This window comes from Contarinia nasturtii, unplaced genomic scaffold, assembly GCF_009176525.2.
Source record: "Contarinia nasturtii isolate CC-2019 unplaced genomic scaffold, AAFC_CNas_1.1 Cnas_scaffold_129, whole genome shotgun sequence".
Lineage (NCBI taxonomy): Eukaryota > Metazoa > Arthropoda > Insecta > Diptera > Cecidomyiidae > Contarinia > Contarinia nasturtii.
This window is the reverse complement of record NW_022197486.1, coordinates 10,500,998-10,516,476: the sequence shown is the minus strand read 5'-3', so window position 1 is coordinate 10,516,476 and position 15,479 is coordinate 10,500,998. Positions and strand designations below refer to the sequence as shown.

Genomic DNA, 15,479 nt, shown 5'->3' with positions numbered 1-15,479 from the left:
TACATTTTTTAATTAATTTTCGTTTGTATATTATTGCTTAAATTATTTAATTGTTATAAATAATAACAATTTCTATAACGAGAATTGTACTCATTCGAAAATTTAAATAATCCGCTTGGTGTCAAAGTTCGAAAATTTCCCGAATTCGAAGTAGATGTCTTCGAAAATGCGCATCAGCCAATCAGATGTTAAAACGAAACAACTTTCGAAATGATAACCAATCCAAGACAGCCAACACCAATAAGCGTAATTTTTTTTCTGCTTTGTGTTTTGTACATACAAAATTCTATCCAGAGTGTGTGCCGGCATTAACACTTCATTCTCATTTCATTCGCAGAAACGAGCTTCAAGCAGCACATACAAAAATTATATATATATATATATTCCAGAGCCACGTCTCAATTTGAGTCGTTTCGAAAACAGACCGAATCAATTTAGTTTTAGTATTTTTTTATATTGTAAAAAATTCGTTACAAATTATTGTTGAAAAGAAATAATTGTGTTTTAAAAAAAAAAAACAAAGAGAAAATTAAGTAAAATGTTATTTAAATCCGCGATTGTGTTTGTGACGCTGTTTGCGTTTTCGTTGGGTAGCGATGTTTTAGACCTAAATGACGATGATTTCAAAACAAGAGTTGCCGAAACTGAAACCACTTTAGTAATGTTCTACGCACCATGGTATTTATTTTTTCTAAATTATTTCTTTTAAATTGAGCATAGACTTTTTTTAACCAATTTTTACGGAAAATTCCATTGTTTGACATTTGATTTCGTTTACGAATGAGATGAGATCATATACATAGCAGTACCGTAATTGGATTAACAATGTCTATGTCCGTTGTGTAGTGTGTTTTTTTTTTTGGGTTAATTTAATCAGAAGAAAAACCGAATTTATTTGTTTGTCATTTAAAATAGGTGCGGACATTGCAAACGTCTTAAGCCAGAATATGCTCATGCATCTGAATTATTGCGCGGCTCTGATCCACCAATTGCTTTGGCTCAAATCGATTGTACCGAAGCTGGAAAAGAAACGTGTAGCAAATTTTCAGTAAGTGGCTATCCAACATTGAAAATTTTCAAAAATGGTGAATTCTCAGCTGAATATAACGGTCCCCGTGAAGCAGGTACGTGTCAATATAACACGCAATAGAATAATAAAATTTGATTACGACAACACAAACAATTCTCGTCCAATTAAAAAAGACCTATTTGGAATGGCATACATTTCTCTCTCTCTCTCTCATTCTCAGACATTCTCTTTTTTTCAATTATTTGGCACAAAAAAATTCATTGTTTTTTTTTTCTTAATTCACTGACATTTTTTTCTGATGAAATTATTTTTTATCGACACTTTATGTAGCCGGAATTGTTAAATACATGCGCGCTCAAACCGGTCCAGCTTCAAAGGACTGTAACTCATTGGATGAATTGGTGAAATATCTTCAAGCGCAAGAAACAACATTGGTTGGATTCTTCGAAAAGGACAGTGCATTGAAGGGAACATTCTTGAAATATGCTGACAAATATCGTGAAAAGCAACGTTTCGGACACACATCAGCTGCCGATGCATTGAAGAAATACGGTGTTACCGATGGCATTATTTTGTTCCGTGCCCCACAATACAGCAATAAATTCGAAGAAAGCCAAGCCAAATTCGAAGGTTCAGGCATTGAAGAATTGACCACATTTGTGAAAGAGAACTTCCACGGTTTGGTTGGACATCGTACACGTGACAATGCTGCCGAATTCAAACCACCATTTGTTGTCGCTTACTATGCCGTCGATTATGCCAAAAATCCAAAGGGAACCAACTACTGGCGTAACCGTATCTTGAAGGTTGTCAAACCATACAGTGGTCAATACCGTTTTGCCATCAGCAACAAAGATGAATTCCAACACGAACTCAATGAATATGGTTATGATTACACTGGTGATAAACCAGTTGTTTTGGCACGTAATGCACAAAATCAAAAATTCATCATGAAGGAAGAATTCTCGTAAGTTATTTATTTTATCCTTTCATTTAAAAATCTGAAATTTTAAACTTCTATTTGCTCTACATTTCGTACAGAATTGAAAACTTGCAAGCATTCGTTGACGATTTAGAAGCCGGCAAACTCGAACCATACCTTAAATCAGAACCAGTTCCAGAAGACAACAATGGACCAGTCAAAGTTGCTGTTGCTAAAAACTTCGAAGATGTTGTCACCAACAATGGCAAAGACACTCTTATTGAATTCTATGCCCCATGGTAAATATTTAAAAAAAAAATTATATTTTACTCGTGTTCCAATGTTAAATGCAATTTTTTTTATTTGTTCTAAATAGGTGCGGTCATTGCAAAAAATTGGCTCCAGTATTCGATGAACTTGGTGAAAAATTGAGCGAAGAAGAAGTTTCAATTGTGAAATTCGATGCCACAGCCAATGATGTGCCACCAGAATATGAAGTTCGTGGTTTCCCAACATTGTTTTGGTTGCCAAAAGACTCAAAATCAAGTCCAGTTAAATATGAAGGTGGCCGCGAATTGGACGATTTTGTTAACTACATTGCCAAACATGCAACAAACGAGTTGAAGGGCTTCAGCCGTGCCGGAAAACCGAAGAAGACCGAATTGTAAATTTAACAAAAACACAACAACAACAAAAAAAAAACATTCAGCCCCATATTAAAAACATACAATGAAGAGATAAGAGAAAGCGCTGAGATAAGAAAACAAAAAAAAAATACACTTAATTTAACTATCAATTTGTATTGTAAGGAAATCTTTTTTAAAGCATTTTAATTTTTCAAAAATAGAAGAAAACAAATTGATAAGTAGTGGATAATAATGTTGTAATTATTCCAGAGAGATAAGATGATAATAAATAAAAGAATTGCTACAATACAAATCCAAAACCAAACAACAAATTCAAACACACACCACAATGGTACGGAAAATCATTTCAAAATGAACAAAATGCCACCATATCGACCAATCATGTTGAATATGGAACTCAACTTCATTGCTATTAAACGCACAACAATTAATTGAACATTTCAATTTTTGCCTTGATCATTGCACTTATTTCGATGTTTTGTCTGAGGCACCGTTTCATTTTCATTTGAAATAAAGAAATGATTACATTCAGTGTATGGTTTGTTTTTTATTCAACATAAAGAGTCAATCTGATCGACAGTGTTTTGCTTGGGTCCTCTGATGGTTTTAGATAAGGTGATTCTACGTTATTCTCATAGGCTGTGAGTCATAGCTAGGGAGAAATTGACGAGCTTTCATCGCCGATAAGGGTAATTTAGCAAAATCTAGCAACATTTTTTTGCCGATCAAAAATAATCTACACAACAATTAGAATAATGGAATGTGGTCAACATTTTTTCTCAAACGTATCTGAAATCCACCATGTTTTATTTTGTGCTATAGTACATTATAATCAAGAAGGGACTTTTGTCATTTCCCAATAAACCAGTAGCGTGATTTAATAATTTGATTCATTGCGTTTTCGAGTACCGTAAACAAAAAACGAGACAAATTTCGACGTTCATTATGCAATATGATAGACAATTTTTTAATGACTTTTTCGTTTTATTTTAATTCCAATAAATGAAATGCTACTATGACATAAGATAAACATCGACAAATTGAATTTCAATAATTTATAATTCTTTCAAATACATACGATAAGAACAATAAAAATCTATGTGAAAATATTTCGTTATTACACTTGATTCAAAGTGTTGTACTAGATTCATAAAAGTGAATTGATAATATTTAGCGTGAGCTAGACAGAGCGAGTTGAAATAAAACAGCTGTCATCGTCATTTGTCAGAAGAAAAGAACATTGAACAATTGAAAGAACACAATACATTCGTTTTGACTGAATGTCAGTTTTCATACTGTTGAGTTGAGTGTAGTAATTTCATTTTGGTCTCAAAGTCTCTTGAGCTCGATTCTAATGATGAGATAAGTGTGTATTGTGAGAAAAAAAGGGCAAATGATTATTTGATAGGATATAAATGTTTGTGTTACTTGCAAACAGTCCGTATTTCATCAGATTGTGATAGTATCGATACGAAAATTCACAAGGTAAATTAATGATATCTGTAAATTTAGAACCGCAAATGAGCTTGACTCATAAATTAGCAATAAAAAAAACTTATCAATATGATTGTGCCGGTTCGTAAATATAGATTCAATTGTGACTTAGCAATGAATCGCTTAGTAGTAATATTTTCGATTGTCAATGTATTCATGGTGTTAGAAAATGTAATTTCTAACATGAATTATCCAATTTTTCTCTTTACAGAGTGTCTTCAATGGTGCAATATTTTTTACGATCTCGTGAAAGAAGCGAAGCGATTGGATTCGAAGTGTCGGTTCTTGAATTTCGTTTTGTGTCTTCGAATGTGTGTTGTACGGCAATTTAGTTGAATATATTATTTTAAATAGAGTTATAAAAAAAATTACGTTACACTGGCCTACATTGGGCAATCGGATTAAACAATTTGGGCAATTTATCAGATCGTAAAGTGTGTTATTGTTGTATGCATACATTAAGATCAAGAAATATTGAATAATGGCGAAAGTTTGGTCATATTTTTTTGTTATGCTTTGGATGCTTCTCATCATATCAAGTGGCATCTATTTATTTGCACGTGGTTTCTTACTATCACGACATGTTCGCACCGAACACAATGAGTGCACACGGCTGAAAGCATGCGAATCAGATAAGGCAGACGTGCGTATTCAATCTTTACCATTATAATTTTCGCTTTTAATTTAATAATTATGTTCAATTTTAGGATCTAAATTGTTTGAGCGCACCTAAGGTTGATGAGATTTTCACCGATGTCAACTCATCATCGGAGTACTGTTTACCGACCAAAACACGGGTCATTTTAGTCGTCATCGATGCATTGAAATATGAATTTGGCTTATTTGATAAGGGTAAATTGAAATAAACTTATCATTATTAGGTTTTGATTTTTGTATGTGTGTTGATCGGTTTTAGATAAAGAGAATGTAAATCCATATGAAAACAAATTGCCAGTCTTTAATCAAATGCTAACAAAATACCCGCATAATACTCGATTCATGAAATTGGTGGCCGATGCACCAACAACGACACTACAGCGATTAAAAGGCATTACAACCGGCAGTTTGCCAACTTTTATAGATGTTGGCTCAAATTTTGCGACCGTCGAAATTAATGAAGACAACATCATTGATCAGGTAAAATTGTTGGAAATAATTGATTTTCATAGGAAAATTGTGCAATTTGTTGTTTTTTCTTCAGATTAATCGAAGTAACATGTCAACCGTTTTTCTGGGTGATAGTACGTGGACAGATTTGTATCCAAAACGATTTTTACGTCAGTATTCTTATCCAAGTTTTGATATATTTGATTTGGATACGGTTGATAGAGCCATCAATCAGGTGCTACCGAAAGAATTAAAACAAAACGATTGGTCACTACTCGTTGCACATTATTTGGGTGTTGATCATTGTGGCCATAAATTTGGTCCAATGCATTCGGAAATGGCACGAAAATTGACTGAAATGAATTCCGTAATTGAAAAGATTATTGAACAAATGGATGATGAAACGACTCTTTTTGTGATTGGTGACCATGGAATGACCAATACCGGTGACCATGGTGGTGACTCTGCAGATGAAGTTAACTCATTGATTTTCACCTATTCGAAAAAGTATAATTTCATAGCCGAAAGCGGAAACAATACAATGGATCAGGTATGCATCCACAATGATGTATATTTTAACAGTTTGAAAATCAAAATTTAACGGAAAATATTTTCATTTGCAGATTGATTTACCACCGACCATAGCTACAATATTGGGTGTGCCAATTCCATTTTCAAATTTAGGATCAACCAATTTTGATATTGTCCCCGATGTGCCGATTCCAAATATGAATAAATTCCAAGCTCAATTACTACACACCTGGCAGAATACAAAACAAATGCACATTTATTTTCAGAAATATGTGGGCCAAGAGGATGGTGAAATACCAATCAAACTCATTGAAAGCTATATGTCACAATTTCATATATTTTCACTGCGTATCGCTGCCCTATACAAAGACGATGCAATGGATAGCTTTTGTCAAGATGTTCGAAATTATTTGAAAATAATTGCAAACGATTGTCGAGGGATTTGGGCACAATTTGATGCAAATTTGATATCGCATGGTCTCATTTTGACGTCAGTAACAACATTCTTTGTATTTTTGGTCACAACAAATTTGAAATTCAATCAATTTGAAATCATTTTTACGGAATACAATTTGATGATAATATATATGAGCAGTATTTTGGTAGCCATTGGAACGCCAATCGTACACTATGTACTTGAATGGGATTATAGTATAATCGATGTGCTTCGATATACAGGTATTTATGGTGTAGCATTGCTAGCATTTCTACTCGTCCAAAATTGGGAATTCATAGCGGCCAATTGGAGTACACAACAGCACTTTTGCAATTTATTCACACGCTCAATATTCATAGTCGCTGTTAGCACATTCTTTTCGAACAGCTTTATCATTCACGAACAAAAAATTCTCTGTTATCTGGTATGCGGTGCGTTGGCCGTCTTTTTGTACAAAGTTCGAAAGGAGTATGTTTGGTTGGCAAGTCTACGCAAACTACGGCCCGAATTCATATTTCATTCATCATTTTTCAAATTGGCTGCATTGACAACAATGGGCATGTTACTATTGAGATCATCATATAATTTGCATCTATGCCGCGAAGAACAAGGAAACTGTAACGATTTCAAAATGGAAACAGCCAAATTACAAAATACACGATACAAACCACAAAAAATGATTGGTAGTGCAGGTACCGCAGCCACAATAATCAACTGGATCGATTTGTTACCAATTTTAATATTGGCTATGTTTGCCGCATTTTCACGCTTATTTTTACGAAAATGTGGTAATCTCAGTGGCTATTCACCACACGTACTCTTGGCTAGATATGGACCAATTGTTGCTGCTGTTGCATGTAGTTTACATTTTGTTGCCACACTATCTGCACAATGGCTTCGAGACGCTTATCAAGTTCGCATCGATTCATTGGCTTGGATTGTTTATACCATGTTCATTACACAAATTATGATTGTCATTACACGGCCATTAATGTTATTCATTCTACAAAAACCAAATCGAACATTTAATTATTCGCCATTTGGTTGTGTTGTTCCGCAAATCGTCATGAAAATGAAGCAAATGTATGAAAATTCTGGTAACGCTGAGGATGAAACAACAAATGATGATATTCCAATCGTATATGGTTTGGCAACCGTATATTCGTCCGTATTATGTTCGATTGGTGTTGGTTTCACATTTGTGCTTGCACTTTTACTTGGTCCGAAGGCGTCAACCGGCATTTTTATCATACTAATCGCAGCTGCACTCATCTTAGTATTAAATTCAATTCATCGATATCAACGTTGCACTCGACTCGGTAATTAACTTACATGTAGATGTTTTTCATTTTGTTCGCACATTCATTTATTGATTTATGTTCGTTTTTTTGGTATCGCTATAGCATTCTGTTTGCAGCCGGAAGTGATTGCTCTAGTCGCGTGGCATTTATTAGCACACTATAGTTTTTATGCAACCGCACATCAACCAACTCTGTCACAAATCAATTGGCATGCTGCATTTGTGGGTCGAACGGCATTATACGATCACAACAATGTCACATCAGCTATTTTGATATTGATTAACACTTTTGGTGGTCAATTTTTGATTTCTGTATTGTATCCATTGATGGTGATCGCACCAAATGCAATCTACACAATTTATCCATCGTTGGCACCAAGACGCACATCGAAAATGGTCATTAAAAACCAAAATGGCACAAAACAACGTGAAATTTTTAAGAAAATCAACAATAATTTGGATAACGGTGCGGTTAACGTGACCACATTTGCTGGCCTTGACAGTGAAAATGAGAACTTGGACATACCACATGGTGAATTGGCGCTGTACGAACACGAGGATCTATTCTTTGGCCAATTGTACAAGACGGGAACACAATTGATAATATTGCAGGCAATACGGGTGAGAAAAATTTTGAAATTTTGTGTACTTCAGCTATATATATTTCAAACTAATTATTTGAATATGCTTATTTGATTTTGCAGATCTTTTGTTCGATGCTTGCGTGCACCATCCATTGCCGTCATTTAATGGTGTGGAAAATATTTGCGCCGCGTTTTATATTCGAAGGAATTGCAACGTTTGTTGTATTCGGTGCGATACTCATCGGATTTTTAGTTATAATACGAATACACAAAGCTGTCAGTCATTTAATAACGGTCATGAGCGATGCCAATCGATGAATCAACTCAAATTCTTCGATCTATTCGAAAATTCTTAAGTAACGTACAATTTATATGCAGCGACAGAACTATGCGCTTCAGTTGTTTATTTTCTAGAATATTATTGATTTTGTTTCTCTTTTTTCGTCCAATTATTTAAGTAGATTTAAAAACTTTGAAACCAACATGTTTAAATTATTATAGTCAATAAGAGCAGTATTATAGTAAAATCAACACTTTTGCAACAAACAAAAAAAAAAAATAAAGAAAGAAATGATACAAAATAACAATGTGTCAATCTCATTCTAATGATTTTTTTTTCATATTTGTCTTTGAATTATTAATGAGATACTCCTTTTGTTTTATAAAGGGATTGCTATTAATTACCAAAAATGATGTTACCAGAAATAAAATGTATCACAAGAATTGTAAAAATGAAATAAAAATGGATGAAATATAATAAAAATGATGTAAAATAAAACACAAATAACTTTGTTCATACGTTTATTTTTCATACCATGAATACAAAAAAGTTTTTTTTTTTTCATTTTGGTTTTTTTATGTGCTTTTTTCTATTTTCTTGAAACCTGCTGAGATAAAAAAGAAAATGCATATTTTTTATTAACAAAAATTAATAAATATTTGAAACAAAAGAATTGAGAGATATTTAAATTTTATTTCTATAAACAATGTGAAAACGAATGAGACAGCATGTACGAGTGCTATTTGCTATATACACTCCTCTCTCTATCTCCCGGCTGATAGCATCATTCGCATCGTGCGTTCAGTATCAGCTGTTATGCACACTATGGCAATCAAATATCTGTATACATTTGTGTACATGCCATAGGTGTGTAAAGAGGCAGCGCTGTATGCTGTATCAGTGTATTAGACATCAATGTATAATGCAATAGAGCGAATAAACCATACGATTCACCTGCTGTCTCGGTAATACGCACGTTGTTTATACAGCAAAGTGCATGTTTGTTTATTTGATTTTCATGATCTTTTCTACATTACGTAGGTAGCTCCTTAATTATTGAGAATTGGCAATATATGGTGTTGCCGGATGCAAACCATTGTCATATTCGTAAAGTTTGACATTTTTTAGCATGAACGTCCTCAGATAGTTTTGTCATACGATCGCAATTTGTATTGTTTACAGTGACATGTAAATTGCGTCTCAGCCAAAAAATGAAATTAACAAAAGAAAATTTTCGTGCAATTATTTATCACAACTTTCGACGAGGATTATCTAAACAACAGTGTGTCAATGAACCTAAATTTTTATATGGCGATGAAGCACCATCTCTGGCCACTGTATATCGCTGGTTTATAGAATTCAATCATGGTCGTCGTTCGCTCAAAGACGAGCCCCATGAAGGTCGTCCAAAATCGGTTGTTGTGCCAGAAACTATCGATCCAGTGCGTGAACTAAAAATGGAAGATCGTCATGTGACATACCGTGAGATTGGGGCATCCCTAGGCATTTCATCCCACATAATTTGATAATTGCTCAAAAAGAGGCTCGTGTGAATTGGTGGAAACAAATGCTCAAGAAATTCGATCGCGGTGCTTCCAAAAATGTCGATAAATACCCCGAAATTGGGTTGGGGCTCGATCCTCCTGCGGGGTGAATTGACTCGGAGGGCAGTGGTCATAAAAAATTTCTTTCGTTATTCTGAACAACTTTGTAGTACATTATTTTTTGATCCGATGAAGTTTTGACATTGGGTACTTTACGGGCATTTACAGTAACCGTGCCACTAATGATAACATCAACTAAGTTAGGAATAAGAACGAAATTAATGTCATGTTTACTACTGGCATATTCTACTCAAAGCATTGATTCATTTGAACTGGATTAATTTTTGCGGGGTTTCTGATCATATTCAAACCGAATCTGAGATCAGATTGGTTGCCGATTTTATTTTTATCTCAGATAGCTATAGCTTTTTTTTACATTAATACTCAACTTAGCTAATGTAGTAATCTTGAGCACTTAAATTTTGGATCAGAAAAAATTTAGAATATTGAAAAATGCATATTTTTATTGTGGTGTCCGTAATCTTTTGACTTGTACGTCATCACGCCCATTCAATCGAACGAATTTTCTCAATTGAAAAGAAAACATAAATACAATTTTCTTTCTCTAAATGATGAATATATTTAAATTACTTACATGAATAAATCGAACAATTAATATTTTGTGAGCCACATTGAATTTATTCGTCTGCTGTTGCTGACTATAGATATGTGACTAAGCTTATGTGTAGGTATTCTCTCTCCACATGCGTGCGTATATTTGTCAAGTATGTGATCGTTGGAAGGGAAATGGGATTTTTTCTACGTAGTACGATACGTACTACGTGAAAAAATATTGCCATCATTCAATAATACTGTTTGTTAATAATATTATTTAAAACTATATTAGCTGAAATGAATTAGAAATTGAAATTTTTAAATTTTTCGGTTTCAAAAAAATAAATTCATTCATATACATATTATAAATATAACTTTTCATTTAAAGAAAGATACACATCCACAGATGGAGACGGAAAAACATAAAACGATTATTATGAAACATTTTCGTAATGAAATTTTATTTGGGGTTTTACTTATGCGTTTTTGTTCAGAAATGATTTGGATATTAAAAAACAGAGATAAAAGAATGAAAAATCAAAATAAATCTAGCAAACAAGTAGTTTGACTAAAAGTGGATCGCAATATCTCATTTCTTTTATACTTTTCATATTAAACGAAACAATCACTCATTAGGATACATTTTTGTCATGTTTGATTTAAGATTATTAATGAAATACTCGCTGAAAAAATAAACGTTTTTTTATAGGTAAAAAGCATTTTTGTTTATTCTTGAATAGTTTTATATCAAGGCAAAATCATTGATTTTGCTGCATTTCCATATATTTTCAAAGACGAAGAAGATAGATTTCCACATAAACCTCCTCCTTTGAATTAAAATAAAAAATTCCTTTTTGATGCCCATTTATAATATTGTTATATATATGCACCATCCTGTTGTATCCAGTTAATTAATCTCTCCATTTGCAAGTGTACACGATATATGAACCCTAGATTCGATTCGGTTATTTCAAACATCTTTTTTCACATTTCAATACAAAGGAAACGAAGTGTGAGATTGAAAGAGAAACACAAATTATATCTGTTCAAATTCGTACAAAAATTACAAATAATTCAATATCACTGTCATTCATTTTCGGATTGATCATCAAAATGGATTTGTTTATTCAATTTCCTATCAATATTATTATTTTACATTAAAATGTAAAGTTCTCAAATGAACATGTCTTAGTTACTACACAGCTTAAAAGTAAATTTAAAATTAGATGTGTGTGTTGAGTGTAAAATGTATGGGAGTTAAAGACACCTGAAATCTCGATAAAAAAAAACGCTAGTTGATTATGTAATTGCCCATTTCATTTTCCCTGAGATTTCATGTCACTCTAGCTCTCATCCATTCAAATGTACAATAGTTCATTTTGTATGGCAAATGGTGTGATTTATGTGCATGCATTTATGTTTTTCGATGAGTTTCAGTGCAAATTACAATTGTGTGTATACTATTACGATGATAATCCAATCCACGATACATTTACGCCGTCCACCATTTGCTCGAGATTTAATGGATCGTCTGGGTCGGTACCGGCTGTTTCTATGTATGTTACATGTGAATCCTTAATATTAACGTCTAAATGATCAATGCCAGTTAAATTATGTCGTTTTTGTCGCACCAAAAATTGTTTGTCCGGACGATTACCAGCATCTGTCGACTCATCACCAGCACCACCACCACCACCACCACTACTACTGAATTGACTGTCGCTCATCAAATGCTCTTCACTGATAATTTCACTTTCATCTACAATATGTTCCTCTTCGAGTGTCTGACAGGATAAAAATTATAAATAAAAAATTGAGACCATATTTAAAAAAAAAAATACAAATTTCGCTATATGACTTACAAACTCATCATCGTCCATAAATTCTTCATCATTTATGCTAAGATAAACAATGTCGCCATCATTCGACTGATCATTTTGGAAATCGTTCGAATCCTTCTTGAAATCGGGTGGATTCACAATAATTTGATCGTTCAAATGTTGTTGTTGTTCCATGTGTGCATATAACAATGGCTTTCGCATAAAACCTTGATGACACACTAAACATTCGTACGGTTTTTTATCGCTGTGCACATATCGATGTGCATTTCGATTGTCGCGACTATTGAATGTTTTACCGCATTTTTCGCATGCGAACGGTTTCACTCCGGTATGAATGCGAATATGTTTTTTATAGTGTTCAGGATAAACAAAGGTTGCATTACATGTGGCACATTTGTATGGACGTTCACCGGTGTGTGTTGCTTTTATATGATATTCTAGTAGACGTCGCCGTTTAAATGATCTCGAACATGTTTCGCATTTGTAGCGTTTGTCGTTCAAATGTGTGGCACGTTTATGTGACATTAAATTCGAGCGTTGTGCAAAACTTGACGTGCACATATCACATTTATACGGTCTGGAATGATAAAATGGAGAATTTAAGCTAAAAGCAATAAAAATTTAAAAAAATATATGCATCTTATTTACCGTTCGCCTGTGTGTGTACGTTCATGATCTTTGATTTCAGCACGTCGTGCAAACGCTTTTCCACACGTACGACAAATGAATGGCTTATGGCCGGTATGAATGATTCGATGCACTTCTAAATTATGTTGTGAACCAAATTTCTTTTTGCACACATCACATTCAAATTCTTTAATGCCGGTGTGCGTTCGAATGTGTTGTGTGAGATTTTGATTGCTGAAAAATGATTTAAAGCATGTGGTACATTCGAATGGTCGTTTGCGATCGTTATGGATTTTCATGTGCGCGGTGAGCGTATATTTTGAGGCAAAATCTTTGGCGCAATGTGGACATTTGTATGGCCGTGCTCCTGTATGCATATTCATATGCTCATCCAATAAATTCTTTGAACTATACTTTTTACCACAGGCAGTGCATGGCCAAATTTTCGGTGCATTATGTGTTTTCTTATGTATTCGAAATTGGCGTGCGTCAGTAAAACTGGACTTACATAATTCACATTCAAAAGTACCGTCGGCCAATGCGGCCACATGATCGTCCATATGATCATTGTATGGATTTCGTTTACGAAAATCTAAACCGCATATGCCGCACACATAAATCCGTTCCTTATGATCAGTTTTCAAATGAATCGATATGGTTTTTGAATCGTACACAACCATCGACGATGGTTGACACAATAAACATTGATAGTTTTTGCCATCACGTAAAAATAGCACTTTATTTTCGGTTGTTGCATTATTATTGCCACCACGTTTATTATTGCCACCACCTGATCGCATCGATGTTTTTGCCTGAAATGTTACACCATCCGAATGGTCTTTCATAAATGATGCGGCCGATGATTCATCATATGTGGATAGCTTTTGATGTTCACCCATTTCCGATGAATTTTCATCGTCATCCGGTTCATCGTCAGCGCTATCCTCTTGAAATACCAAATAATTTGAATCATTCATGTCACCATTTGTACTAATTTCAATCATTTGATCGCCATTTTGCTCAAAATATTCTTTGCCATCGTCCAAATGTTCAGTCACAATATATTGTTCACTTGCATCGTCATGATGATGCTCAGACGGCTCATCACTCATTCCATCGTTTGTATTTGTTGCACTGTCACCAAATTCAGTCGTCTCATTTATATCCTCCAAAAGAACCTATAAATTGTTTAGTTCAACAATGATTTTAATAATAATTCATTTAAGTTTTGAATTTTGATTTAAATTTTTTATCTGAACATACCGTGTGTATAGCCTGATCATCATCGATGCTTTCATCAATACCGGAAATGGCAAAGAATGGATTCGAACCATCTTCAGATTTGATGAGCATTACTTTTTTGATTTGTGATTCTTTTGCATTATTAACAACATCATCATTGCCACCGTTCACATTTTCATTTTCAAACACTTGACCAATCGGATCATCAACCGATTCAATTGCATACATATTTGAAATATTGCCGTCCACATCATTTTCATTTATCGTTTCAAAATGTTGTTCCATGTCCATTTCGATGACTTTTAAATTGTATTTGTTAACGGTTTCATTGAAGTTCGTTGTGATATTTTGTTTTAACTGTTGCAATCGTGTCACCAGGCGATCATATTCATTGCACATTGTTTGACATTTTCGGCATACGATTTTCGAATGAACGGTTGTCTCTTCAATATTTTGCTCTAAAACATCCGATAAAATAGTGGCCCATGATTTTTGTGATTTTCTTACATCTTCGTGAAACATTTGGTCAATCGGACGAATTTGGGCTATTTGAACGGTTGCATCACATAAATAGCAATTTTTATGCCGTTGAGGGGTCGCCACACTCACCCTTGATAATGTTTTAAACGTTGGATTCATGATGATACTGCTAATTACGCTGATCGGTTATTTTTTTTCTTCATTGAATTTAAACATTTAATTTATTTTATTTGTACAGGATCAATCGATCAAAATCTTCGATGCACACGATCTGAAATAAACAACAAAAAATTATTCATTTTCGAAAAAAATCCAAATGTTATGTTTAAACAAAAAATAAATAAATTCACTTAAAAAAATTATTACTATCCATACATTTCATGTTCACTTCTATCTCGAATTTTGTTTAAAATCGTAAAATTCAGCGATGTACAACAAAGAAGCAACAAAAAAATGACGCTTTACGCATTGAAATACACATTTCTCATGTGTCACAAATGGCTCCTTATTCTATCGTATAATATTTTTTCACCCATTGTGATTGACTTTTATTTTCAATTCCATTGAGTTTGGTATATTCACTTTATATTTGGCAAAAACGGCCGCTACACAAGTTTATGATCAACTTACCGGAGGTGACAAAAGAAAAAAACCAAAATAAACAAACACCAACTTTTAAAAATTGTTTTCCACGATACAATGCATCCAACTAAAAGCCACTCTAATATTGAAAATTGTTAATACACGGTACAGACATTGCGTATATTTCGACATTAATGAATAGGCTGTGCCAGTTAGT

General features: G+C 33.7%; 3 protein-coding genes across 4 annotated transcripts; 2 read left to right on the top strand and 1 right to left on the bottom strand.

Annotated features, from left to right (window-relative positions):
• Positions 1-309: 309 nt before the first annotated feature.
• LOC116345198 (protein disulfide-isomerase A3) lies at positions 310-2,920 on the top strand. The gene is made up of 5 exons (XM_031774381.1): positions 310-678; positions 916-1,124; positions 1,361-1,997; positions 2,072-2,251; positions 2,329-2,920. Exons 1-5 carry the CDS (start codon positions 539-541, stop codon positions 2,618-2,620), a joined length of 1,458 nt encoding a protein of 485 aa, XP_031630241.1. The 5' UTR covers positions 310-538; the 3' UTR covers positions 2,621-2,920.
• A 919-nt stretch (positions 2,921-3,839) lies between these two features.
• On the top strand, positions 3,840-8,683 carry LOC116346431 (GPI ethanolamine phosphate transferase 3). The gene is made up of 8 exons (XM_031776479.1): positions 3,840-4,084; positions 4,305-4,736; positions 4,801-4,945; positions 5,010-5,230; positions 5,295-5,750; positions 5,824-7,486; positions 7,571-8,088; positions 8,172-8,683. The coding sequence occupies exons 2-8, from the start codon at positions 4,575-4,577 to the stop codon at positions 8,367-8,369; spliced, it is 3,363 nt and encodes a 1,120-aa protein (XP_031632339.1). The 5' UTR covers positions 3,840-4,084; positions 4,305-4,574; the 3' UTR covers positions 8,370-8,683.
• Positions 8,684-11,579: 2,896 nt separating this feature from the next.
• Positions 11,580-15,427, bottom strand: LOC116351112 (zinc finger protein 431-like). Of its 2 annotated transcripts, none has more exons than XM_031783171.1 (5): positions 15,311-15,427; positions 14,222-14,951; positions 12,980-14,136; positions 12,353-12,908; positions 11,580-12,274 (listed from the first exon to the last, which is right to left on the bottom strand). In XM_031783171.1, exons 2-5 carry the CDS (start codon positions 14,837-14,839, stop codon positions 11,954-11,956), a joined length of 2,652 nt encoding a protein of 883 aa, XP_031639031.1. In that variant the 5' UTR covers positions 14,840-14,951; positions 15,311-15,427; the 3' UTR covers positions 11,580-11,953. The 2 variants fall into 2 exon arrangements, with proteins under 2 accessions (XP_031639031.1, XP_031639039.1); XM_031783179.1 differs by lacking the exon at positions 15,311-15,427 and adding an exon at positions 15,056-15,302.
• Positions 15,428-15,479: the final 52 nt, after the last annotated feature.

Excerpts from the sequence above, each read along its gene's own strand:
- LOC116345198 (XM_031774381.1), top strand. The coding sequence starts at position 539 with ATGTTATTTAAATCCGCGATTGTGTTTGTGACGCTGTTTGCGTTTTCG. Across the intron at positions 679-915 it reads GTAATGTTCTACGCACCATG|GTGCGGACATTGCAAACGTC; the intron begins GTATTTATTTTT and ends CATTTAAAATAG. Across the intron at positions 1,125-1,360 it reads TAACGGTCCCCGTGAAGCAG|CCGGAATTGTTAAATACATG; the intron begins GTACGTGTCAAT and ends CACTTTATGTAG.
- LOC116346431 (XM_031776479.1), top strand. The coding sequence starts at position 4,575 with ATGGCGAAAGTTTGGTCATATTTTTTTGTTATGCTTTGGATGCTTCTC. Across the intron at positions 4,946-5,009 it reads ATTTGGCTTATTTGATAAGG|ATAAAGAGAATGTAAATCCA; the intron begins GTAAATTGAAAT and ends GATCGGTTTTAG. Across the intron at positions 5,751-5,823 it reads GAAACAATACAATGGATCAG|ATTGATTTACCACCGACCAT; the intron begins GTATGCATCCAC and ends TTTCATTTGCAG.
- LOC116351112 (XM_031783171.1), bottom strand. The coding sequence starts at position 14,839 with ATGAATCCAACGTTTAAAACATTATCAAGGGTGAGTGTGGCGACCCCT. Across the intron at positions 12,909-12,979 it reads CGTACACACACAGGCGAACG|ACCGTATAAATGTGATATGT; the intron begins GTAAATAAGATG and ends TTATCATTCCAG. Across the intron at positions 12,275-12,352 it reads TTATGGACGATGATGAGTTT|ACACTCGAAGAGGAACATAT; the intron begins GTAAGTCATATA and ends TTATCCTGTCAG.